A 25,525-nucleotide genomic window follows, 5' to 3' on the forward strand; every position below is an offset into this window, starting at 1 on the left:
CCGAGGCAAGCGCCCCACTTCCGGGACACTTGGAGGGGTTTACCAGCCTTTCTTTAAGACCTGACACCGGTCTGGTTGTTACCCATCACCTTTCGTAGGCAGGAAGGCAATCTCCCCCTATGGGATTCCCGAACGGCCACCTCGTCCAGCTCCATGATTGTCTACACAGAGATCGAGGCTTCAAGGCTCCTGTGCGCCAGGCCGCTGGGACCTGCCCGGGCCCCAGGACGCCAGCTATCTTGTCACGTTATATGAAATAATAACTGGGCAAGTTAATACAGGTAATAGCCTTTAAATCAGGACCCAGAGAAAGACACCCCAGGATTTCAGGGTGAGTGTGCTGTCCCCTCCGCGGACAACTCGGTACGATCAATGACGACACCAGGGAGAAGTTCAAGTATTCTTTTATTCAAAGTTGAAAAATGTACCATACTGCATTATTGCAAAAATTCACTGGTACAAAACACTTTGCAGCTGGTGAGAAGGCAATAAAAAGTTGATTTTTAAACTCATTACTATAAATTATTCTTACAGTACTTTGCAAATTCAGAATTTCAAACTGCATTTTATTCTTCTAAATTGCCCACAGTACTCGAGGTTCCTGAAGCTAAGGCAGCTGTTCCAGAAAGGAGGAGGGGGGGGAGGAGGTAGCCGATGTCAAGGGATTTCCATTTCTCTCTCGATGCCCACGTACTTGAGGGCGTCGGCCTGGCTGTATCTGAAAGAGCATGAAAACGCGGTGACCCGCGAGCCAGCACGGGGGAGACCGGCCCCCAGCTCGCCCGCCTCCCGCAGCGTGGGCAGAAACTCGCTTCTACTCTGAGAACTGGACAAGCCTGTTGGAACGGCCCCCACCCCCTGCCATCCCCGAGGGCCCGGGAAGGTGGGTCCGCGTCACCACGGCCGGCCCCGCATCAGACCAAACCGGAGCCCCAGCCTCCGCGTGAAGAACCTGGACCCAAGGGACGGGACGCCCAAAACGGAGCGCAGTGGCTGCCGCGACCTCCCCGGGGCAGGGGTCCACTGGGGACCTGTCGGATGTGGTGCCGCAGGCCACCGTAGTAAGTGGCGACACGCGGCCCGGTTTTGCCGCCGCCGCGCCCAAGAGCTGCGCTCCCCGGGGGGGCGCGTATTTGGCCACAGGATGTAGTTTGCTCAACAGGCATCTGCTCGCACCTAAATAAGTTCTCGGCAATTTACCCCGCAGAGCCTGACGCCGTGTCCCCACCACCGGGGGCTGCGTGTCCTCCGCTCCCTGACGGCCCGCGGGACTTGCCACAGAAAGGACCCGGAGGTGACCAGGTAGGACGCTGGCCAACAGTGCCTTAACCGTTAAAATACTAAACACTGATGACGTGGCAGGCGCTTGGGCCGTCGCAGGCAAGGACATCGCTCTGACTGCGCTGGAGGGAAACAGAACCTCTGCTAAAAGCGAGTGCACAAGGCTGCACGAAGGGCGAGGGTGAAAGTGGGCTTTCTCCACCCTTCATCATACAGGCACACCTCGTTTTATCGCGCTTCGCAAACATTACTTGTTTTTGGCGGGGGCAGGGACTGAAGGTTTGTGGCAGCCTCACGGCGAACAGGTCGGTGCCATCTTTCCGTGTCTGGCACATTTGGCCATGCGTGCACGATTTCAAACCTTCTCATTAACATCAGGCCCGTTCAGGTGACTGGTGACCTGGAAGTGACTGCTTGGCACTGTCACGGGCCATCTCGAACTGCACCCATGGTGGGGGGGGGGGGGGTTGTCTAACGGCTACACGTTACAGGTGGTCTGGCCTGGCCGCTCCCCTGCCCGGCCCTGCCCCCACCCCTCTCCCTCTGCTGGTGGGGGGAGGGGGAGGGGAGTCCCTGAGATGCACCAATATGGAAATGAGGCCAGTGAACCATCCACTGGGGGCCCCTCAGTGTGCAAGCGAAAGGAAGGGTCATGCGTCTCTCACTTTGAATAAAACAACTAGACGCGACTGAGCTCGGCGAGGAAGGCATTTTGAAAACCAAGACGGGCCAGAAGCTAGGTCTCGGGCATCAGTGAGCCAAGTTGTGAAGGCGGAAGGAAAAGCTCGGGAAGGAAAAGAAAAGTGCTCCTCCGGGAACACACAAGTGCTAAGAAGGCAACGCAGCCTCCCGCTCGTGTGGAGAGGGTTGCAGGGGTCTGGACGGAAGGTCGCACCAGCCACACGTCCCCTGAGGCCAGAGCCGAATCCAGAGCCAGGCCCCGACTCTCTCCCATTCCGTGAAGGCGGAGAGAGGTGAGGCAGCTGCAGAGGAGCAGCCTGAAGCTGGCAGAGGTGGGTCAGGAGGTTCCGGGAAAGGCGCCGTCTCCACAGCACGCGAGTGCAGGGCGAAGCGGCAGGCCGGCCGGAAGGCCCGGGGGCCGCGCGACACCCACCCCTTCGGTGGAGACACAACAGCCTTCTCCCGGAAGACGCCAGCCGGGCCTTCGGAGCCAGAGAGGGGAAGTCCGTGCCCGGGGTTGACTCCCTCGTCGGGGGCTGACGCGGCAGTGACCTGGACCGGCAGCCGGGGCTCGGTGACCGTTCGGAAAACCCGAGGCCCCCGCGAACGGCGGGAGGTCCGCTCCGCCTGCGCTCTGTGAACGCACGACGAAGCCCGTCGGTCTCCAGCACGGTCACTGAGCAGGGGACGCTGGCTGCGGAGTTCTGCTCAGCCGGAGATCCCTTTCAAGACGGGGCAGCTCCCCGGCGGTGCACCCGGTCACAGCCCAGAGCTCTGACGGAGGCGGACGGGATGAGGGTCGTGCTCGTGCCTGCCACCACCCCCGCCATCCTGCAGCCCGTGCCTCAGGCGGCCGCCTCGGCCTTCGAGTCTAGTATTTAAGAAACACGGGTCACAAGGCGACTGAAAGCCACAAGGTTGAGCCGCTGTTCTAGATGCCGTCGCTGTCTGGCAAACACCCCCCGGCCAGAGGATTAGGATTCGCTTTAGTGCAGGGGCCTGGAACCGAACCCGCGATAACGCCGAGGTATGCCTGTATTTCGAAAGTAAGCCTTACTTGTGTAACTTCCCCCCACACCCCTGACAAATAATGACCAGAAATCAATCCCTCTAAGACCGGAAGATCCAACAAAGAGCTAAAAGCCAGGCTTTCCCCACAGCTTAGAGTCCAGGAAGAAAAAGCCCTCCGGTCACACTAGAAATACGCTGTTACCAACCTGTAATCAAAAAACAGCTCTTCACCAGTCTGGATGGCTCTCTTAGCAAAAATCCCTATCCTGTGATCGCCGTTAACCATCATAACTGGAAAGAGATACACACACTGGGGTCAGTGAGCTGGATGAGGACGGGCCCCAGGGAGGGTCTGACTTGGGCACATAATCCACCTCTGTCCCAGGGCCGTTCAAGTTCACGGTCACTGGTCTGAAAGGGGGTTGTGTTGGCAATTCTGGTTCCTCCAGCACCTACCTTTTGCATAGCAGTTTGGATTTACTGAATGATTTGCAAAACGAATCTTGTTACCCTTGCGGGTTGCATCCACCACGAAATCTGAAGAGAAAAAGAGAACCTAATGCAGTGAACAATTTCAGTCCTAAATCAGTAAACACAAAGTTACTACGGTTCTGGAGAAGCCACGGGTCAGGGTTGTTCAGGGCTTTTACGAAAAATGTGCTTCTTGATATGCCATTTCACCTTTTACTTTTTTTATTCGACAGCCTGCGGAACATGTTCGCAGAAAGACCTACTTCGGCGGAAAGTTACTCTGAAGCTATCGGGGGTGAGGGGCGCCCCCACCCCCCCACGGCCTCACATTCGCTGCCCCAAAACAGCGTCTGGAAAGCAGCTTCCTCATTCTCACAGACCTTCTGAGAACAAGCAGGGAAGTTCTGGGGATGCGTCCACCTTCAGGGCTCCCCACCCTTCCCAGGTCAGAGGCCCCCGATGAGACCCGGCAGACTCCCCCCCGCCGAGGCCCCGGGGCAAACCCGCAGCACATCTCCCAGCTGGAGCCGGCGCAGCCCTAGCGGCCAGTGGCTCTGAACCATCCGGTTCAGCCTGGTCGCCTCGCCAGCAGCCCGTTTCCGGGCGGTGAGAAACGCCCGATGCTTGGAAGCGAGGCGGAGACGCTCCCTGCAGCCCCAAAAGGACCCCTGGCTCGCAGATGCCACCCCCTCAGACCTACCGTTGTTCAAGTTGAACAGAAAGCTGCACATGTATTTGTCGTATACTTTCCCTCTTCTGTCTGCTTCATCTTGAGAAATAATCTAAAAAGCAAGACGGTTGTGGATTAGGTGACCCAAGCTCAAAGGGGACTACAGACATTTTCCCACCTTCCTGACGCAACCCAAAGACGGTCCTACGGCTGGTTCCTCTCCTGCGTTCAGTCTACGTGCTGATGTTTCAGAACAGTGTTGACCCAGAAACACCATTCCCACATCTAAAGGAATCATGCCTGGAGAAAGTGATTGATTGACCAAAAATACAAACGGGGGGCGGGCGGGTATTTCCAAAACGATGCCAACCCAACGGGTCTTCTGTAACTCTGCGACTACAAAAGTATATAATCAATGACACTGTTGTTTCTAGGTCCTTATCAATCAGCCTCTGGACCGAGTAGGGCGGACTCTCCAGCACGAAGCTCTGGTTCTCCCCCTTGTCCCCAGATGCTAAATGCGAAATGTGACGAGGACCGAAGCAGCCTATGACCAGGCAGGCCAAGCCCACCGGCAGGAGTCCAAGATGAAAAGGCATTTTTATGACTTCGTGGCTAACTGAACCCCACAGACCTACCCCGTGAAACTCCATCCCAGGCAAGGGCAAGTTACTACACATGACGCCAGTCCCCACGGTCTGTACGTGCTGTCCCCCCGAGACCGGGTGAGCCCCGCCTTACCTCTCCACAGTACTCCGAGATGAATTCGTTTTTCTGTACGGGATCTTTGATGAAAATCCCCCAGCCCGCCACGTCGGACGGCGCCAGCAGCAGGTGCTAGAGAAGAAAGCGCACAGCACCGACCGGTCAGCAAAGGAGGGCAAAGCCCGAGGGCGAGTTAACGCCCCGAGGACTCAGACCCGTCCTCACACAGCCACTGAGGCAGGAGACGACGGGAGGGCTCCACCGAGGGGCCGGCTCCCCGGTGCTGCCGGCAGCTCTGAGAAGCCACAAAAACAGTGGGCTTTTTCGGGTAAATAAAGCCATCTCTGGTAATGCCCTTACACGAACGAAACCCGGTTGGTAAAAAGTATGTTCTTTTCTGTTTGAGGAGCTAAAAGAAGGCACGTCCACGTGAGCAGGAAGGAGGCTGTCATGCAGTGGGGGCGATGAGATTCTTAGGGCTGAGCAGGGGTGCCGGCGGCCCTGTGACGATGACACGAACTGCCTAGAATACGACGGCCCAACCCCTGAAACCGTCACAGCGTCTGGTGGGAGGGCCCTATGCCCAGCGGTGCGGCCTCAGTTACGGCACATGACCGCTCACGACAGCTCGGTGACCGGAGCTGTGCGTGTCCTCCCACCCCGCCCCTCCCCCGCTTGCGCTCGCTCTTTCACAAATAATAAACATTTCTAAAAAATATCAGCTGTTTGTAACTGAAGAAGCCCTTCATCTACCTATCCTAAAAACAGAAGATACAGAATTTCCCAAGTACGCGTTGTCAATTTCTTTTGTTCAGCAATAAACCTGGTTGCTACGGTTAAAAGCACCCGCATGAAATTCCCGCTGTGTCGTTTTTAAAGAAACTGGAACTATTTCCAGTGTGCAAAGTCCTCTTCCTTTTGCACTCCGCACAAAAAAGAACCTTGGATATTATTTGAGAAAAACAAGTCTCTAGGTTCTGATAGGAACACCATTTATTTTCGTGGAGACCATCCAGTTCTAGAAACAACTAGCAAAATCCCTCCTCTAAATCTGATGCCTTTCACAGCTGCTTGGCAGAATGGACTGGTTCAGGTGACAGCACTGTAAGGCATCCCGGACAGAACGGAGCAGCCTGCCTCCGGGCACATTCCCCAAAGAAAACCCAACCCTTCTCGGTCGGCCGAACCATGTGATAATCACTTCACCGACGGCCCTTAAGAGCCGGGCAACCCCCAGCACCCGGGGGGGGGGGGGGGGACGACGAGCCCTACCTTCTTGGAGCCCCGCTGGATGCTACAGTTCTTGCAGGACACGTTTTTGCTGTCCCAGTGGTCGGCCGCACCACAGGTGAGGCAGAGGTCGGGGTCGCACTCGCGCACGGCCAGGTAGCACGGGCACTGCTTGGTGTTGCACTGGGCTTTGCAGCGGCAGCCGGGAAAGCGGTTCTGACCTTCGAGAGAGACGGTCCTGTCACCACCGCGGGGTCAACGTCGCGTGGAGCCCTGCCTAACTCCTGTGACCCGCCCCTCCCGCCCTCCACCCCCCGGACAGAAGAGGAAACACCAGAACACAAGTTACAGCGGTCACTACTGAGAACCACCACCCCGGGCTCCTGCTTTTCCACTTTTACTTGCCGAATGGCATGTGTACTTCAAAGCTCTCTGATGCCCTAAGTGTGAAGGAAAAACGTGGGCTAAAGATGAGCCACGGAGGGGTGCCTGAGGGGCTCAGTCGGCTGAGCGTCCGACTTCGGCTCAGGTCACGGTCTCACGGCTCATGAGTTCGAGACCCGCGTCGGGCTCTCCGCTGACGGCGCAGAACCTGCATTGAATTCTGTCTCCCTCGTTCTCTCTCTGCTCCTCCCCCGCTTGTGCGCGCACGCTCTCTCTCAAAAATAAACATTTAAAAACTAAAAAATGACAGTAGCAGCCATGGTTCGTAACCATTTTGAGAGTCCAGATTCTAGGTATTTCCCTGGAATCCGCACTGCCTGTGCAGTTTCACGACATGCGTGCAGTCAGGACGCTGATGCACACGTTCCTTTATGCTGAGTTCTAAATCCCGCTGACGGTTTCTGGTAGCCAGAGTATCTGGGTAGCCAATTCTAGACGCCCTGTAACCTTACTATTCCATGCAGCCTTACTGCGATTTCATGTAAACGATCAAAGAACAGCTCCCGTATCAAATCCACTTTTGCCTAACCTGCCCACAGACCCGCACCGGCCAGGAGACCGGCTGGCCCCTAGCACGGAGCCCGTTACGGGGGCCCGTAAATCCTCGTAGGATAAGCGGAGGCCCTAAAAAGGAAACCCCAAGCAAGAGCTGCCGTGTCCTTGCTTTGATTTGGTCGGCAATTCAACATGACTAGATTCTCATGCAATTCATCAAAGCAAAACAAATACTTACACTCTGAACTACACTGACAGAACTTCTCACAAAAATTTTGTGCTATCACACAAGGGCACGAACTGTCACAAGGCTGACGCGGATGGTCACAGGGCTGGTAGTTGTAAACGTGGTTAGAGGAGCCATCTGCACAGAGAGAAAGAACAACGGCACACAGGTCACCCGGAGGTGTGGCGGGATCGATCGCACATAAAGAACGAGAGTCTCTTCCGCGTTACGCTCAAGGGCGGCAATTTTCCTCCCTGTATTTACAACGTGACACGTTTCTGTTTACAGAGCGATGGCAGACGTCGCCTCCCGTCCCCCACGTGCTGGGGAAGTCCAGAGCACTACCCCCCACCCCCCGATCCCAGAGTCCTCCCGTCACCGACTGACTGACTCCCTCCATCCGACCAGCTCTCACTGCACCACAGGACTGACCGGAACTTCATCAACAGACCTCCTCCATTTAAATGGGTTTAACGTACAGAAGTCGGTTCTACCAGAATATTCCCCAACACTAATCCAGTTACTGATCGGAAACAGATGAGTAGACCTTTTTAAGTTAATTGTAAGTTGAACGGAAAGATGCTAACCCTTTTTCAGCTGTATCTTTCTGCAGTGTGCAGCCCACAACCTGTAAAACACAGAAAATCAAGGTCGTCTTTGTGAAGCCAGGGAGTAGCCACCGCACAGATCCAACAGAAGCCGCTTCAGCGGGTCAGTGTGGGCCACGAACGTAGCTGTGCTTTGAATCCCAGTACGGCTGACCCTTGAACAGCGCGCGGTGAGGGGTGCGAACCCCCCGCACCATCAAAAACCTGCATCTACCTTTTGACTCCCCCGAAACTTATAAGCCTTACGATACTAATTGGTTAATACGTATTTTGTACAACATATGTACCATATACCGTGTTCTTACGATAAAGCTGCAGAAGAGTGTGTTGAGAAAATCATAAAATACTATTTCCAGGCCTGTACTTATCCCTACCACCCCCCGCAACACACATGTATATGAACCCAGGCAGTTCGGACTCGTGTTGTTCAAGGGTCAGCTGTAACCACAGAAAAAAGAGACCTAGCCCCCCCACCCGGCCATGGCCCTTCCCACCTCCCCCAGTCAGGGCTCGGGGTTGGGCTTATTCAGATGCGGATGAACAGAAACAGTACAGTTTCTCTAACTTTAGGCATCTTTGATAATTCCATTGAGCCGTGTGCTCGGAATTCAAGCAAGAAACTGACGCCCGGCCCAAATTCCTGTGGGAAGAACTGCTAAGTTCTTCAAGTTCTAAATCCAGTGGGCCCTACCTTTCTTAAAGAAAGACAACACGAGCACATACACAACTTTCGAAGCGTGGCAGTCCTTTACTTCACACCCAACCCTGTTTCTCTCAAGAACGCGGGAAAGGGGATGGAAATTAGACGGACACTTCCACGGTTTCTGGCTCTGCGCGAACAAATCGAGTCTGCCTTGGGGCGCCTCGGCAGCTCAGCCGGTTGAGCACCTCACTCTTGGTTTTGGCTCAGGTCATGAGCTCGCTCACAGTTTATGGGTTCGAGCCCCACATCAGGCTCTAGGGATTCTCTCTCTCTCTCTGCCCTTCCCCTGCTTGCTCTGTCTCTGTCAAAATAAATAAACTTCAACAAATAAGACAAGTCTTCATGAAAACATTCCCTTCCAGGCAAGCCTTTGTGAAAGGTGACCTTCACAGAGGCTTAATGCAAGGTGTCAAGAGTATAAAATGACAGGGGACACCTGGGTGGCTCAGATGGTTAAGTGTCCAATTTCAGGTCGCGTCATGATCTCACGGTTCGTGGGATGGAGCCCCGCGTCAGGCTCCGTGCTGACAGCTCGGAGCCTGGAGGCGGCTTCGGGTTCTGTGTCTCCCTCTCTCTCTGCCCCTCCCCTGACGTGCACTCTCTCAAAAATGAACATTAAAAAGAATTTTCTAAGAACAGAAAGTGACACCACACACATAGAGGATTCGGGCTCCTAGAATAAAAACCAGGTCGGCACCCCCCTCAGCTCTCAACACTCACACCCAAGAACACATGTTCGAGTAAATGCTCAAGCGCCGATGGAGCCATTACTACAGAAGATTCTATTAGGTTCTCCTTAACACACCACATCGATTGCAGGGTACTGTGTTCTTAAGAGAAAAATACCAGCGACTACCGAGGCCGACAAGACTCCACATTCTGTCACCGAGTGAAGGTGGACCGCCGCCCTCGGAAGTGTCCGGGGGACCTGTCGGATCGGCCACACACTGACTTACCGGTGTTTCCTCTTCTTCTTCCTTGGAGGGGTGTCCACATCCTCGGCCGGCACCGGAGCTATGATGCTGGATTCTTTGACACGGAACTCATACACCTGGCAAGAGGCACAGCCACGGGGCCACGAGGACCATGTGTTTAGTCAAACCAGTGTTCCCATCCCCCATCCCCCATCCGCCACCCCCCGCAGCTGCCAGGCGTTGGGACAGAGCGGAAAGTCAAAAAGACACTGACCCAACCCACACTCTGACCGAGAGTCGCAAGGCTCACCACCTAGTCTTCCTGGCCCTTTAGACCATTTAGACCAGCCCCGAGAGATCTAAAGTCGGAAGAATCATTTTCCGTCAGTTCCCGCTCAGTGAAAAAAAGATCAACATGCTTTCTGGGAGATGAACAGGAGCTTATTAAGAATAACCAAGAACGTTCTTCTGTTTGGACAGGGACTGCCTGTTTTCGCTCTGAAGTTCTCGAACAGTGTTTTACCAGATATACTTACCTGCCTACAAGTTTTGGTCCCGATGAGCCTGGCAATGGCACAGAAATTGTCATAATATGTGCCAATGAGGACCCTGAACATCGAGGCCTCGGCACCACTCCACTCCACGTTTTCGGGAGGCTCGATATTTGGCTTCATCTTTATTGGCGTTTGACATCGAGAATTCGCTTCTAGAAAACCGAAATTACCCACTGGTCATGAAATGACAACCGGGGGCACCTGGGTGGCCCAGTGGGTTCAGCGTCTGACTCCTGATCTGGGCTCAGGTCATGACCTCACAGTTCGTGGGATCGATCCCCACGTCGGGCTCGGCACTGACAGCGTGGAGCCTGCTTGGGATTCTCTCCCTCCCTCTCCCTCCCTCTCTGAGCCTCTCTGCGTTCTCTCTCTCCAAATAAACAAGGAAGGGAAGGAGGGAGGGAGGGAGGAAGAGAGAAAGAAAACTGAGGGTTGTGCTTAGGACAAAAGCAGGAAGAGAATCATCTTGAGAAGGCTGGAAACAGTCACTAAGCCTCCCACGGAACACAAGGCTGGGTCCCCTTTAACACAACATTCTAAATGCAAGCTGGGGGGCGCCCGGCTGGCTCGGCCAATAGAGCAGGAGACTCTTGATCTTGGGGTTACGGGTTCACACGCCCCACCCTGGGCATAGAGCTTACTCAAAAAGGTAATAATAAATAAAATGAAACCTGTTGTCACTTGTGGGGTAAGTCACAGAGCCAAAAGCACAGAAACCTCGCACGGAACGTCAACACCACTAAACCGAATGAGAAAGGAATGCGACACGGAACGTGACCACACGCCGGACCCTCCACCTCCCCAGCACGCGGGCAGCGGTCTCCGCAGGCCGGGGTGCGGGCAGGGCGGCAAGAAGTCAGCTCCGCACCCTGAACGCGTCCCCCCGTCTGAGAGTTGTCAGCGTGCTGACGACTAGCCCACTAAGAGAAGCACTCGATCCGTCTCCTAGCGGTCACCCGCGTCTCACCCGAGGAACTGGAAGTCTCGTCTTTTTTCTCCTCCTCCTCTTTGTCGTTGTTCTCCCCGCCCGTCTCCGTCCCCGCTTCCCGGTCGCTGTCTGTGTCTTTCGATTCCAGCACGTTAATGGTGGGGGTGCTGGGCCTGCTGTTGTTGGGGAGCCGTCCTCTCCTGCGGCCTCCGGGCCGCTTCGGCGGTGTCTTTATCCGCTCAGCGGTGAGGGCAGCGGCAAACTCCTTTGCTCCCTCCTACAAAGTCAAGGACGCAGACATCAAGGTCAAGTTCTCCAACTCGTTTTGTTGCATGAGAGAAAAAGAACTGCACCAAGCAGGTCGTCAGTAAATTCTCACGGTACCCACTTTTACCAATAATCATTTGCACATCCTGGTTTTCTATCTGCTTTTGACAGTTTGAAAATTTCCAAAAGATCAATCTAGGTGCTCTTTGTGCTACAGGGGTACGAAACCAGGCACGACAATTCTGTGTGAACTTGTGAACCGTATTAACTGGTTATAACAAAATATAAAAAATAGGTGAGTCTCTTTAAACACGAACATTCGTGAGAAGCATCACACTCCGTGCATGCGGAGCCAGACTTTCCTATTTCAGGGTTTAAGAAGAGTCTCTGGTGATATTTAAAGAATACCAGAAGAACACGAATCACATAAGCATGCTGGGCTTTGTCCCATCCTGCCTTACTATTAAAAAGAACATCCCCCTTTTTCCTGGGAGGGATGCCCAGCCCCCCAAAATCGTGAAAGCAGCACATTTCCGCAGCAACAAGTCCAGTAACCCGGTCTCAGAGAATATGTGCCAACAGTAAGATCACGGATTATACAGACCACAGAAACATCTTAGAGGAGCCCAGTAAAATTCGGCCTGGCACAGAGCATTATAAAACTGTGTTCAAGAACTCCGTGTTTACAGTGGCAGGAGAAGGGAGAAGTTTGAGAGCAGCCAACAGTTTTACACTTCATTCTACAAAAACCAAAATGCTTAAAAATAGGATACCTTCTGCAGGTGCCATTCAATGAATCTTCTGTCCAAAATCCAACAGGCAATATATACCCATTTAGTTCCTAGGTAGGAGTGGCTTGGTTCAAAGAGGGGAAATGGTAAAAATAAGATAGTGCCCATAAAACACTTTTCTACCTCTTCCTAAACCCTTATCTTTTCTTCATCATAAAAAAAAAAAAAATCTGTGGGCCCGATCACCTCACTCCAACCACCATGGGTCTGTAACTCTGAGGAAGGCTCCGGAACTACCCCGTACAATTACCAAGCTTCTGGGGCTGAAGGGGCTACCTGTGCTTCTCATGCTCACAAACCCTGTGGCGGGCGGAAGAGTCCTGCTCCTAACAACCTCGCAAGGTTGCTGAAGAGATTAACGCAGAGAAACCAATGAAACGAGACCGATGAAGGACTAGACCGTGCAGTGTGTAACCGCGACGAAGGCAACGTGGGCAAGGGAGAGAGTCCCTGCCCCCCACACGGCCGAGGTACAGGAGCAAGAGCGTCATGTCAGCGCTGGCTCCGCAGACCTCACCACCGTTCGGCGGGGACACTCTGCGAGTGCCTTCCGAGCGTGCAGCCCTCAGGCTTACCAAGTGCTGGTAACACTGTGGTCCACACGGCTTGTTGTCTAGAGCCGTTTCTGTGTTCTTCCGCTTATAAGTGTTGGGTGTTGCGTGAAAAGCTGCAAAATAAACATAAAATACCCAAATATAACTATATTTACTCGTCGTTTCCAGTTTCAGTGGAAACAACTGGTACATTACAACCTTGCCAACGTATGCTTGACATTACAGAACTTTCCTTCGAGCTCTTCCTAAACTGAATCATCTCATTGTATTCTCCTCAACTCTCCCCTGAAACAACCACCACTCCTCCCCACCAGCCCCTAACCAGGGAGGAAACCGTAAATTCTGGAATGATTAGGGATTTCCTCCTTTTCTCCTTGCAAGTATAATTGATGCACATAAAACTCTCAACTCAGATCACGAACATTTGAGTCTTTAATTAGAAACAACGGATATATCCCTTCTACGATGAAATCAGGTTTCCTATTTTTACCCAAGATTTCTGGCATCTACAGTTTCTTGATTTCTAAATAAAGGTCAGCAACCAGCTTGTCAAATGGGACAAGATTGGGACAGCACTTGTTTAAAACTAGTTTTTAAAAATAAAGAGGATGGCAGCTGGGGGGGGGGGGGGGGGCGCGGTGGCGCGCCTGGGTGGCTCAGTCAGTTAAGCATCTGACTTCATTTCAGGTCATGATCTCATGGTTTGTGGGTTCGAGCCCCACATCAGGCTCTGTGCTACAGCTCAGAACCTGGAGCCCGCTTCAGATTCTGGGTCTCCCTCTCTCTCTGCCCTCCTCCACCCACACGTGTGCGCGCGTGCGCGCTCGCTCTCTCAAAAATAAATGTTAAAAAAATTTCTTTACAAAAATTTAAAAAATATAAATAAAGAGGACAGGGCCCCTGGGTGGCTCAGTCAGTTAAGCAACCCTGGGTTTCGGCTCAGGTCACGATCTCAGTGTGCGGGATGAGGCCCCGCTTCGGACTCTGCGCTGACAGCGGGGAGCCTGCTTCAGACTCTCTCTGCCCTTCACCCCTCTCAAAATAAACTCAAAAAAAATTTTTTTTAAGTAATAAGAAATAAAGAGGACACCCTCAGCCTACTGAAACGCCATTGCTTTGGATCAGACACAATTCAAGAACCTAGAGACGGCTTGCGGTCAGCGCCCTTCTATAGGAAATACGTGGTCACACAAAACAGGCTCCAGAAACAAAAGTGTTTGAAACTTAAAATCCCCAAATAACCTGACAACAAAAAGATTCAAAGTATAGCAGCGTGACAAACTAATGAAGCGTGAATGCACAGCGGTGAGAAGTTGGGAGAAACCTTCGAGAAAGCCTGTTCCAGCTACCAAGGCAAATGCTACAAATGCCCCGTTCAGAGTTACACAAGACGAAAACTATCTAATTTGGACAAAAACAAGTGACACATTCATGAAACAAACCATTTAAAAAACATCTGTAAAAAGCCATACTTCTATCCATAGAACTTAAATGGGATAGATGAACTGACTGATGAGGAAATCAAGAAAACAAAGACACAAAGTGATGTTGGTCTTGAAGTAGAAATTCAAGGCTCAAATTCTGTTTCAAGTGAGTTTGATTTCCCTGGAATGAAGAGACCAATACCATGACTAATTTAGCACTGGATTACATTTTTGAACAGTTGAGGACGCCGACCCCTAAAATACAAAGTCGGAGCCTACGGAAGGTCAAGGCCACATCAGCAGAACATACTGAGTGATATATTTTTGGTAAAATTTGTTTTTAATCTGGATGTCTCCTCTGCTTAAGGACTGAAGTTCTCGATTTCACCGGAATCAGTGAGAAACATAAGACACGTGCGCAAGTGAAGACAGTGGCCGCAGAGATGCCGCAGAGGCCCAGAAAAAAGCAACGGACGCTCACGAGTCAAGTTTCAGCTCTAAAGGAAAAATTAACACATTGATGATAAAAGGTACTTTAAAAATTGCTTGAAGTACCACTGTTCATTTCACATTGCATTTAGCTCAAAAAAGAGAACTATTCTCATTGTTAGCCTTCCCTCAGCAGAATTTCAAACTTCAATTGTTTAAGAAAACTAAGGATACAAAGAATTCCCTCTTCCAGAAATGTCTGGACTATTAGATTTTCAGAGTACTTAATATTTTCACATAGGTGTCTTAAAGTACTAATATTTCAACTAAGTTATTAAAATATATTTCAAGCTAAATATAATCTGAGGGGAAAAGATTACATAAAATAACCTGATCAAGAAAATTGTTAAAAGAAAATTCAAGCAGGGCACTTTTTCTAAAACTTATCAGAAAGGAGAGAGCAAAGAACGTGGAGGGCTTTTTGGTTTTGTTTTTTTCAAAAGCAACCTATAAAATCTTGATGAAAAATCTTACCTTACGGTTTTTGAGCAAAGGTAAGAAGACTGTTACATATCCAGTTCCAATACCTATGTTTGAGTAAACTGGCGATTCTAAAAAACGGCTGCAAATACTAAGTAGCCCCTCAGAATCTTCTAACGTTTCACCAAATATTGATGCCTCAAATACAGAACTGGGGAATCCAAGGATTACAGAGCTGGAGCGAACCTTCGCAGTCACCTACTTCCAGTGGTGATTTTACAGATTAGGAAACAGGACTAAAGAGATAATCTGAGTAGCTGGTTAGCTGGCGGCAGGGGTGCTGAGACCTGCACCCAGCATGCTTCGCCACGTGCAGGAAGAGCCACCTCCCCTCCCTGTAACATACAACACTTCTCAAATACTTTAGCTCATTGTCATGTGATAATTATGACAAAATAAATGATCACAGGGAAGTACAAAGTGTCAAGTTTATACATTAACTTCTGCCCAAGGTACTGATCTTGTCTGCTCCGATTAGAACTTGGTATTAAGAATTCTTACTGAATATACATACTTAATAGTTGTAATCCTATAAATTCTCTGTACATCAGAGATCTCAGACTACTAAGTATGTTACAAAATGACTGTGTCAATGCTCAGCGCATAGGACAGTAGTAACAGCAGGCAGTGACGGGAGCCAACAATAAAAGTTTCTGTGTTCAAAGCACACAGGAAGAGGCTCCAGGCATGACCTCACTGAATCCCCCACAAAATCCTGCAGGCGTTAGGATCCTCACCCCCATTTATAGGTGAGGAAAATCAAGATGTAGGGAGGTTAAGTCACTCTGTTAATTACATGGCAAATATGAACTCCATATGTCTCAATTTTAATCATTACACATCTGAAAACTAAAAAAAAAAAAAAAAAGTCAACCATCAGCTACAAACTTTGGAACACTGTTTCTGAAATTCTAACCATTAAAAATGTTAAAAGCTCTACAATTAGCATTAATACGCATTCCGAAAATAGACTTACATAATATCAAAAATGACAAATGGGTTTCATGCTTAAAATGGATTCCTCTGTAGGCCACTCAGATAATAGAAAACCCAACAAAACATTTATTCCAGGGTTCTACTTTTGATCCTATGTAAGCACATAAAATTTCCCAACCTTCATTTCTCAGCCTGCCTTCCTTCCCTCCCTATCAGAAATGTGTTACCTCTTTAGACCCACCACAATCAATTCAGGAGCTGACCCTGGTTCCTCTAACAAGCGTCAAAGACAGACTAGGCAGCCAATTTTAGGCTGAAACTTTTATAAAGAATTTACATCGGGGCGCCTGGGTGGCTCAGTCAACTCCTGATTTCGGCTCAGGTCACAATCTCATGGTTTGTGGGACTGAGCCTTCTCTCTCTCCCTCGCTCTCTGCCCTTGCCCCACTCGCATGCACTCTCTCTCAAAAATAAATAAACTTTGAAAAAAAAGCAAGAAAGGAATTACAGGACTCCCAAGTTTGCAGAACAACCCGTTTCCAATTTACAAAATGGATCATGGTCTAAAAGTTATTTGGAATACAAAGTGGAATTTGTTCCCAAACCAAAACCATTTATCCTTCAAGGTTCGTTTGAACATGTAAGTCTAAGAAAAAAGACCATGGTCAGACAGATACTCAGCTTCTGGCTCGGATGAACTGCAAATCCCCCTAACCATCGAAACTTCTTCCTTACAGACAGCCATGGTAGACACCCCTGACATCTAAGTAACAGGTGAGACCAGGTATCAGTGAGGCTACCACACAGAAATAATTAAAACGGAGAACGTTCAAAAAGGCCCTTCTCCCCAGAAGTTTAAAAATTCCCCCTTAGACAACGAGTTAAAAAGAAGACCTAAAACGTTCCTTAAAATTCCTGAAGAATAATAATAAACAACAGAACCTAAAAGAGGCTGAAACAGTGCTCTAGAGACGATTCATTGTATGTTAACCACATATATCCAAAAAAGAGGGAAGAATGAAAACAATGCAAAAATCTGACTCATAAAGAGAAACACAGTAAAACTAATACAGTAGCTGATTCTGAGGGAAAAATATAGGAAACAGATTTTTAAAACAAAATACAGAAACCACTTAAGTTCATCAAGAAAAATGGGAGAACGAAACATTTAATAAGCAGGAAAAAAAAATCACTGGAGCACTCGGGTCAACTTTATCCAAATAAATTTCAAAACTTGGGTGAAATAGGTAACTTTTCAAAACTGATCCAGAAGTGATAGAAAACGTATCTGCTAGCACCACTGTTATTTAACACCGTACTGAAGATATCAGCCAATGTAATTAGACAAGGAAAGAAATTAAAGTCATAAAGACAGAGAATCTCAGTAATTGCCGACAGTCTACCTACAGAGCTAGAAAACTCAACAAAGAATCCACCGAGAAATTATTATAAACAAGGACAATTCAGTAAGGTATCAAGGTATTAAACACGTAACATTTAAAGAGAAAAAGCCCAGCAACAATCCATTAATACCTAGAACTCATCTTACAAACGAATATACAAGAACTACGTGAAGAAAATTCAAGGTTACTAAAGGACACAAAAGGAAACCTGATCATATGGTTACACTTAATCCTCATTTTAAAATGTCAATTTCCCCGTAAGTAATTTATACATTTAATGGAATTCCAATAAACATACTACCTAGACTTTTTTTAATTAAACAAACTGATTCTAAAAATTTACATTAAAAAAACAAGAAAGAATAGGCAGGAGATCTCTGAATAAAGCCTCCTGGAAGAGAACACAAAAAAAAAGACCCAAGCACACGTGGTAACAGGCAAGGAGGGCGGCAAAGCAGTGAAGAGGGAACTTTCCAATACGTGGCATGGAAAACGACTAGGCAGCCTTGGAGGTAGGGAGAAGTGGATCCAAAACTCTATCAGAATCACTCGCTTCCAAAGGATCAAAGAGTTAAATGCAAAAAGAGTGAAGCCAATACACAGTGGACCAGCTTAACTTGCACTTATGGCAAATGCTGTGCAGGTACAGCCAAGGTCATTCACCGCAGCGCCGTGGGAACGAAAGGCGCAACACGATCCAAATGCAGGGTTCCGCTGCCTCCTACGACAGAAGGCTACGCAGCTCTCCAGACAGGAAGAGCGTCTACACCATGAAGTCAAAACAGGGAGAAGCCTCACTAGTATGGCACCTTGTGAGAAGGACAGTCGGGAAAAGAACATCTTTGCATTTTGCCGGAAGATACTACAGAAAGATACAGAAGAGCTGATGTTAGCGGTCTAAGGAGTGAGGTACAAACGCTACGCACGGGGGCAGAGGTGGCAGGGAGAATTCACTGGACACCTTGTAATACATTTCTGAAGTGTAGGTCATGTAAATGACGACCTGTTTAAAAAATAACAATAAAAACAAGCCAAGTACTGTTTTAAGTATTTTACACATAATAATATAATTAATCTTCACAACAGCTTATGAAGCACTGTTATTCTATCAGAGAGAAAAAAACTTAAGGCACAAAATGCTATAGCTAACGTGTATCTAACAATGTATTTACAGGTTCATTTTGCCTAAGAAACATTTACAGTCTGTGAGATTCTGCTGAAGTTGATGGAAAGCAGTGAATCCCTAGACGATCCGTCGAGGCGGAATCCCAAAGAGACTGGCCCTAGCGAACGAGGAAGCAAGGGCCGTAGCAGCTGTGGACCCCGCCGCTCCACGTGCCACGGGTGGGCAGCCCCGCCTCACCGGAGCGAAGCTCGCTAGTCAGTGTCCCCCGCCTGACGGAGGAGGGACTGATCAGGTTCAAGGTTCATCACTATTACTCAAATCTGAAGATCACAATAAAATAACTCATGTGATCACGTTCAGAAGCAGCATCCACTTCCTGATTCATTTGCACAAGGAAGGTACGAGAATGCTACGTCTACCAACTGGACGGACCATTTCACGGACTTCCACGTAGAGCTTCCACGCGACCATTCGCTATGGTGACACTTGGATGCAACTCATAATATTCTTAAGAACCGGGCATAACTTTATAAACCAACTGGGTGTAGGGATGCCTGGTTCAGTCGGTGGAGCTTGCAACTCTTGATCTCAGGGTCAGGAGTTCAAGCCCCACACAGGGGGTAGAGATTACTTAAAAAATACAATCTTTGGGGCGTCTAGGTGGCTGAGTCGGCTGAGCATCTGACTCTTGATTTCAGCTTAGGTCATGACCCCAGAGTGGTGGGATCGAGCCCCACACTGGGCTCCACTCTGAGCACGGAACCTGCTTCAGATTCTCCCTCTCCCCCCAGCTCATATCCTCTCTCTCGCTGTAAATAATAATAAAATCTTTAAAAAATAAAAAAATGAGGGGCACCTGGGTAGCTCAGTCGGTTGAGCGACCGACTTCACCTCAGGTCACGATCTCAAGGTTCGTGAGTTCAAGCCCAAATCGGACTTGCTGTTGTCGGCCTGTCAGCACAAAGCCTGCTTCAGATCGCTCTCTCTCTCTCTCTGCCCCTCCCCCACTTATGCTCACTCTCTCAAAAAATAAAACATTAAATAATACATATTTTTTTTAATCAAAAAATCATTGTAAAGAGAGAGAGAAAGAGGGAACAAGTGGGTATGGGACAGAGAGAGAGGGCGACAGAGGATCCAAAGCAGGCTTCACGCTGACAACAGAAAGCCCAACGCAGGGGCTCAAATTCACGAACCATGGGATGGTGAACTGAGCCCAAGTTGCACGCTTAACCGACTGAGCCACCCAGGCACCTGTCAACTGCAGATATTTTTAAAAGAAACTTACTCAGAAAACCAAAAAGGAACACTAAACTGACAAAAATACCTACAAACATCTTTTTAGCCCATTTCTTATTCAACAAAATGCGTTCAACCATACGGCAGGGCTGCTCTAGGCTCTGAGATGGTTCACGGTCACAGCTTCGCTACAAACAAGTGCTAGGTGAGCCTTTATGGGAACACCGCTGACCCGTATTCCACGTTAGTGGGAGCCGGGCGGCCCAAGTCAAAGACTCCACAGCAACCGTCAAGCAACAAATTGCAGAACGACGGTCCTCTGATCCTAGCACAGTTCTCCACCTTCACCTCCAGGCGAAATGATCGATTCTAGCTGCGATCAAGGACACCGCTTCCCGGCGCTGGACGACGGGACCCACGACAGACCCCCACGAGGGCGCGCGGCGGCCGCACTTACGGTGCAGGAAGCAGTCGTACTTGAAGCACCGCCTGCAGAAGAGCGTGTGGAAAGAGTGCAGGCTCTGCTCCCTCTGCACGGACTTGGCGTTCGGCCCATCGATGTTCGGGGTGCACTCAGGAGGAAGTGCGCCCGGGAGCTGCTGCTCGGTCAGTTCTTTATACCTGACGGCGAGCAGGGAAAAGGGAGGTGAGGGCACGGCAACAACTCCTCCTCTGAAAATAAAGTTTCTGAAAGGTCCCATATAGCGTCTGTGATGTTCATCGTGCCTCGGCCACACACAAGGAAAAGGTCTGACCTAAAACCATCCTTATTTAGATGAAGAGCCAATTAAACATTCTGTCCGGTATATCAAGAATCAAGGCGCAGTCAGTTAAGTGTCCGACTCCTGATCTTGGCTCAGGTCGTGATCTCAGTTTGTGGGTTCGAGTCCCTCCATTGGGCACCATACTTGGGATTCTGTCTCTCTTTCTCTCCCCCCCCTCCCCAACTTGTGCGCGCACGCTCTCTCTCTCTCTCTCTCTCTCTCAAAATAATAAAAAAGAATCAAGTTCAGGGATGGGATTCAGATCATGAAAAATGTTACCACATTAATTAAAATAAACATCAACTACACTGACATTTCTATAAGTGTCCAGAGAAGTTCTCCTCTCCAAGCGCCACCGGAAATCACGCGTGTGTTTACTGGCACCACGGTAAGCGCCGTGCAGGGAAGCACCTCACGTACATGGTGTCGAGAACCCGCAGCACCATGAACACAGGAAGCGCGGGGGGCCGTCGGCTCCGTGAGTTCTACTTCTGATAAACCAAAATGCTGAGCTACGCACCATACAAGGCAAGACTGCCTCAAAAGAGCAAATCTTACTTTTCCTTTAGTTCTTCTGCTGTGCCCTTATCCGGAAACATTGAAGAAATGGCTTCAAAAATTTTATCGGAAGGAAATTTCCGAGGCGGGCGGCTTTCTTTGTCTGTATCAGGAAATAAGAAAGGGAAAAAAGATGAAAGAAAAGCAAGTCTTTCAATCTTGCATTTCCTCCACACAACTACATCTAACAAAGCTAATTTTCTACGAAAATTATCAACTCTGTGTTTCACTTACTTCTGACATATGTCACATGTCTGCATGGAGTGTCAGTAGGCCGGACGAACAAAACACTTAAAATCAAATATGGGAAGTTTCAGGTGCACCAGGAGGGAGAAGCCCCAGGGGGTCTGTGACCTTCTTGCCTGGTCACCTACCCACTGGGGTCTGATTCTTCTTTGTAAGCTCAAGGAGATGAACTACATGACCGCGGCCCGTTACAAAAACATTTCGCTTCTTTGAAATCGCAGTTTCTCCCCCACGCTCTTCTGTGCTGTTTACCGATGAGCTCTGCCAAGTCTCCACGGACTATGGACTCTGGATCGGGCCGCTCTGTCTGAGAAGCCGTAACTAGCATAGGGCTCAAAAGCAGGGCTCTCGAGCCCTTCAGAGGGGTGACCAGCACGGGGTTCTGGGTTCTGTTTCTTCCTCCAACAGCGTACTAAATAAGCTACTTAAGTGCACTAAGCCCATCTCTTCGACTATAATAGATCTGATGCCAACAGCCACCGCTGGTGCACGTAAAGTGACTGGCACACTACTTGTGTGCAACGATCAATATATCGGAATGACGATTCTGATAACTACCCTGCAAAATCCCCCCAAACAGTACATTCTTTTGATGGGCAAAGGAAGTAAAGACACTCAAGTACAGGATGAAACATTACAAAGGACACTCTAAGATGCTGTCAGGACTGCACACAAACCTAATGAAGAAACTTACCATCTCTGTTCTCCTCCAGATCTTTCTGTTTTTCTTCTCGTTCATCAGGGTCATCGCCATCATCATCATCATCATCATCATTGTACTGACCAAGAGCATTCACCAACTCCACAAAAATTTCATCATTTATAAACCCGCATTCTGAAATTCATCAAGTCAAGTATCAGAAATATACAGAGGAAGGTGGTAATGCCAAGTTGACGCCGTTTCTAACGTGGAAGAAACAGCCAGAGCCTGTTAGCACTGGAACACTGCTGTTCAAATGAGGAGGGAGATCACCTTCAAGGCTGGCCTGAGGCAAAGTCAGGAAGAATTCATCTTCAACACCTGTCATCCTCTCTTTACTCACCCCCCAACCCCCGCCAGAAGTCTCCAGTGCCTGCCACTATAACCTGATGCCCTAGAAACGAACTGTGGCCTCGGCCTCCTCCCAAGACCGCAGCTGACAGCCCTCACTTTCCCCAGAAGAGAAGGGACCATGACGACGTTACACACGCTACCCTCCTGCCAGACACTGACAGGGTCCCCTGGACACCAAACGCAGAGGCCTTGAACGCGGGGACAGAAATGCAGGAACTGCGGGAGCTAAGGGAGACATCTTTCTGAGCACAGGCCTTCTGGAGCCCATGTGTCACGTAAGCAGAGGCCCGGTCTTAATTTTACTGGGAAGGAATCTTAAAATCTACACACACTCAAACCATTCTATCTAATTTACATGTTACTGACATTATAATTTATGATATAACCAACTACGCATCATTTTCAAGTTAGCAAAAATGATTCTTCAATTTAAAAGTAGGGAAAACATTACAATTTTTAGGCTGGTAAGCCCAGGCCAATCCAGCAATAAACTTACTTTTAATATTAAAAAAAAGCCATGTTCACACCTATGCTTACAAATTCAGAATCTCTCTCAATGCTTTGGCCCCTTTTTCCAAGAGATTAAACACATGGCTCACCTCTATCCCCGTGTACTTTTCCATCATAGTTTTTTATTAGCTCTTCAATGAAAGTCCCATCCTGGTCTAAAACTTCATCCCCCATATAAGGAATGTTATGTAAAACCGTTTCATCTTCCACCTAAAAATAAAAAATATATTTTAAAAGCAGGCTTATCCTAAGTATCAAAGTATTTTTTAAATCAACGTAGGGGCAAATGGGTGGCTCAGTAGGTTAAGTGTCCTACTCTTGATCTCAGCTCCTGATCTCGCGGTTCGCGGGTTCAAGCCCCACATCGGGCTCTGCGCTGATGGCGCGGAGCCTGCTTGGGATTCTCTCTCTCTCTGCCCCTCCCTCCCGGCTTGTGCTCATGCTCTCTCTCTCCAAATAAATAAACTTTAAAAATAAAATTAAAAATCAGTGTAATGTAAAATACAATTTCTAAAGTAGATGTCTTTACTCAGTTCTCCAGATCTAAACTAACAACAAACTCAAAGCTATAAAAAAAAAATTAAATAAAAGACCCCTCCCACCAAGAAGCATTATATGAGAAAACAAACTGTTCACAGCGGAAAAATTTTAAGAGAAAATACTCTATTTCCCTAATCTAACAGGTCATCAATCAATCATTAAAACTTACCATTATTTTATGCACCTCAAGAAAGGAAAAAGTGTCGCACATTACGCTGTGACCCATCAATTTTAAGGCAAACCCAGAGTCTTAGAATCGATAAAATAAGGCTTATTAAAACCACTTATAAATAGCCATACAAAGTAAAAAAGGTAAGGATTTCCAAACTTCACTTAATGATCTAGTTATTCGGAGACCCTCAATATAATAAAAATCTGGGGATATAAAATAGATTATCATAAAGGTTATGCCAAAAGGATTTACTCTTATATGTAAAATAAGAACATTCTACAATGACATAAAATATTTTGATACAGAGATAAACAATCTCTGTATAATGCTAATCAAGATGACAGAGGAGTTTCTATAAAGGTCTGGAAGACAACAGGGGGGAAAAAGGCACTAACTTAGCAAGGAAGAACTGATCCGAGAAAAAGTTCAAGCAGAAGGGAGAACTCAAGGACACCAGGGACTGAAAGCAGATGTGTGGGAGGAAGAGAATTTTCAATAAAGAATAAAAAAGACAGTAATTATAAAGGCCTGAGGGTTCTGAAGTCCATATTTAAACAAAGTAGGACGGAGCTGTCTTAAGAAGCCTTTCAAAGGGCGGCGGGGGCGCGGATATTGGTTAAAAACAGAATTTTAGAATGATAGCTCCAATCAACAGAATGGACTGGCTGAGGGGCCAGGAAGAGGTGGCAGCCAGGGAGTGGTGCCACGGGCTGGGCTGGGACCAAGACGGAGGGGGAAGAACACACCAGGAAAAGGCCACCAGGCACTTGGACTGTCACGTAGCAGCAGGCAGGAAAAACCAGAAGGGGAAAATCTCAGATAATCCCCAGGTAACAAATTTAGGACAACCGCAAACTTCAGAAAGACAACAGGATCTTGGACAAATAGGGAAAAGGGAAATTGAGAGAGAAAGCACACAGGGGGATAAAAAAAAATTAAGATTTAAATTTTAATGTACTGGTCTATCCAGATCCAAATTTACAGACAACTCAAGAGTCCACTTTTCACTAATCCCATTTACACTAGGAGTATTAGGGGGTTTTTTGGATAAAAGCCACAATTAAGTGACAAACTGCTATTTTGTCTTCCCAACTGTATTCCACGTAACCTTTGCTCCCTCAAACGTATCCTAACCACAGGGTCTGCCTAATTTGCCTCGGTCAGTAACCAGCAAACCCATGGGTAACCCTAAATAATTTTGACTTTAAATACTACCTGCTTTCAGAACTTGAGTCTATGAATATCTGAAATCTCCCTTCAGCTCTTGCAATAGGATTCTTAAACTAAATGTTTTTGCAGAGGGCCTTAACACACAAGTTTCAGCAATTATAGAAAAGTATCTGCACTTCGTCTTTAATCTTCCACTATAAAATCTTTAAGTTACTAAAGACGTTAGAAACATCTATGTAAAAAAAAAAATCTAAGGGTGCCTGGCTGGCTCGGTTGGTACAGCATGGGACTCCTGATCTCTGGGTTGTGAGTTCAAGCTCCACCTTGGCTATGGAGCCTACTTTAAAAACAAAAAAATTAGGGGCGCCTGGGTGGCTCAGTCGGCTAAATGTCCGACTTCGGCTCAAGTCACGATCTCGCGGTCGACGGGTTCAAACCCCGCATCTGGCTCTGTGCTAACACCTCAGAGTGTGGAACCTGCTTTGAATTCTGTGTCTCCTTCTCTCTCTACCCCCCTCCCCAGCTCAGGCTCTGTCTCTCAAAAATAAATGTTAAAAAAAAGAAAATTTAAAAACAAAAAAATTTAAAAACCTAGTAAGCAATTCCTAAAGTAGGCTCACCAAGGACTTGTATCAGTACTTGTCCTTACTATTTTACATATCAAGTAAATAATGAAACTATTGTTTATTTAACAGTCTAAGTGAAGAATTCATACTCAAATTTCTTTTGTTCCGTCCTCTTTCATCCTACGTCTATGAAGAATTAAACACCAGCATTTCTTTACAAAAGCTACTGGGCCAGTGTTATCTGTGGAAATATGCTTAAGTTTGTGTTTTATAAGCCCTGAGAATATTTCATACTGTTCAGTATCATTTAATAAC

The 25,525-nt window shown here is 48.2% G+C and overlaps 1 protein-coding gene across 12 annotated transcripts in view; it reads right to left on the minus strand.

The window, feature by feature from the left end:
* Nucleotides 1-388: 388 nt before the first annotated feature.
* The window catches only part of EZH2 (enhancer of zeste 2 polycomb repressive complex 2 subunit), a 63,578-nt gene continuing 38,441 nt past the window's right edge, over nucleotides 389-25,525 (minus strand). For all 12 annotated transcript variants that reach the window (XM_042926968.1, XM_042926970.1, XM_042926967.1 and 9 more), the window contains 16 exons: nucleotides 22,852-22,972; nucleotides 21,893-22,033; nucleotides 20,953-21,055; nucleotides 20,088-20,251; nucleotides 12,555-12,646; nucleotides 10,961-11,198; nucleotides 9,976-10,145; nucleotides 9,482-9,576; nucleotides 7,802-7,842; nucleotides 7,227-7,352; nucleotides 6,092-6,270; nucleotides 4,856-4,951; nucleotides 4,145-4,226; nucleotides 3,430-3,510; nucleotides 3,180-3,264; nucleotides 389-718 (listed from right to left, as the gene is read on the minus strand). In XM_042926968.1, the coding sequence (XP_042782902.1) occupies nucleotides 658-718; nucleotides 3,180-3,264; nucleotides 3,430-3,510; nucleotides 4,145-4,226; nucleotides 4,856-4,951; nucleotides 6,092-6,270; nucleotides 7,227-7,352; nucleotides 7,802-7,842; nucleotides 9,482-9,576; nucleotides 9,976-10,145; nucleotides 10,961-11,198; nucleotides 12,555-12,646; nucleotides 20,088-20,251; nucleotides 20,953-21,055; nucleotides 21,893-22,033; nucleotides 22,852-22,972 (1,875 nt within the window). In that variant the 3' untranslated portion in view covers nucleotides 389-657. The remainder of the gene's footprint in view (nucleotides 719-3,179; nucleotides 3,265-3,429; nucleotides 3,511-4,144; nucleotides 4,227-4,855; nucleotides 4,952-6,091; nucleotides 6,271-7,226; nucleotides 7,353-7,801; nucleotides 7,843-9,481; nucleotides 9,577-9,975; nucleotides 10,146-10,960; nucleotides 11,199-12,554; nucleotides 12,647-20,087; nucleotides 20,252-20,952; nucleotides 21,056-21,892; nucleotides 22,034-22,851; nucleotides 22,973-25,525) is intronic.

This window comes from Panthera leo, chromosome A2 (assembly GCF_018350215.1).
Source record: "Panthera leo isolate Ple1 chromosome A2, P.leo_Ple1_pat1.1, whole genome shotgun sequence".
NCBI lineage: Eukaryota > Metazoa > Chordata > Mammalia > Carnivora > Felidae > Panthera > Panthera leo.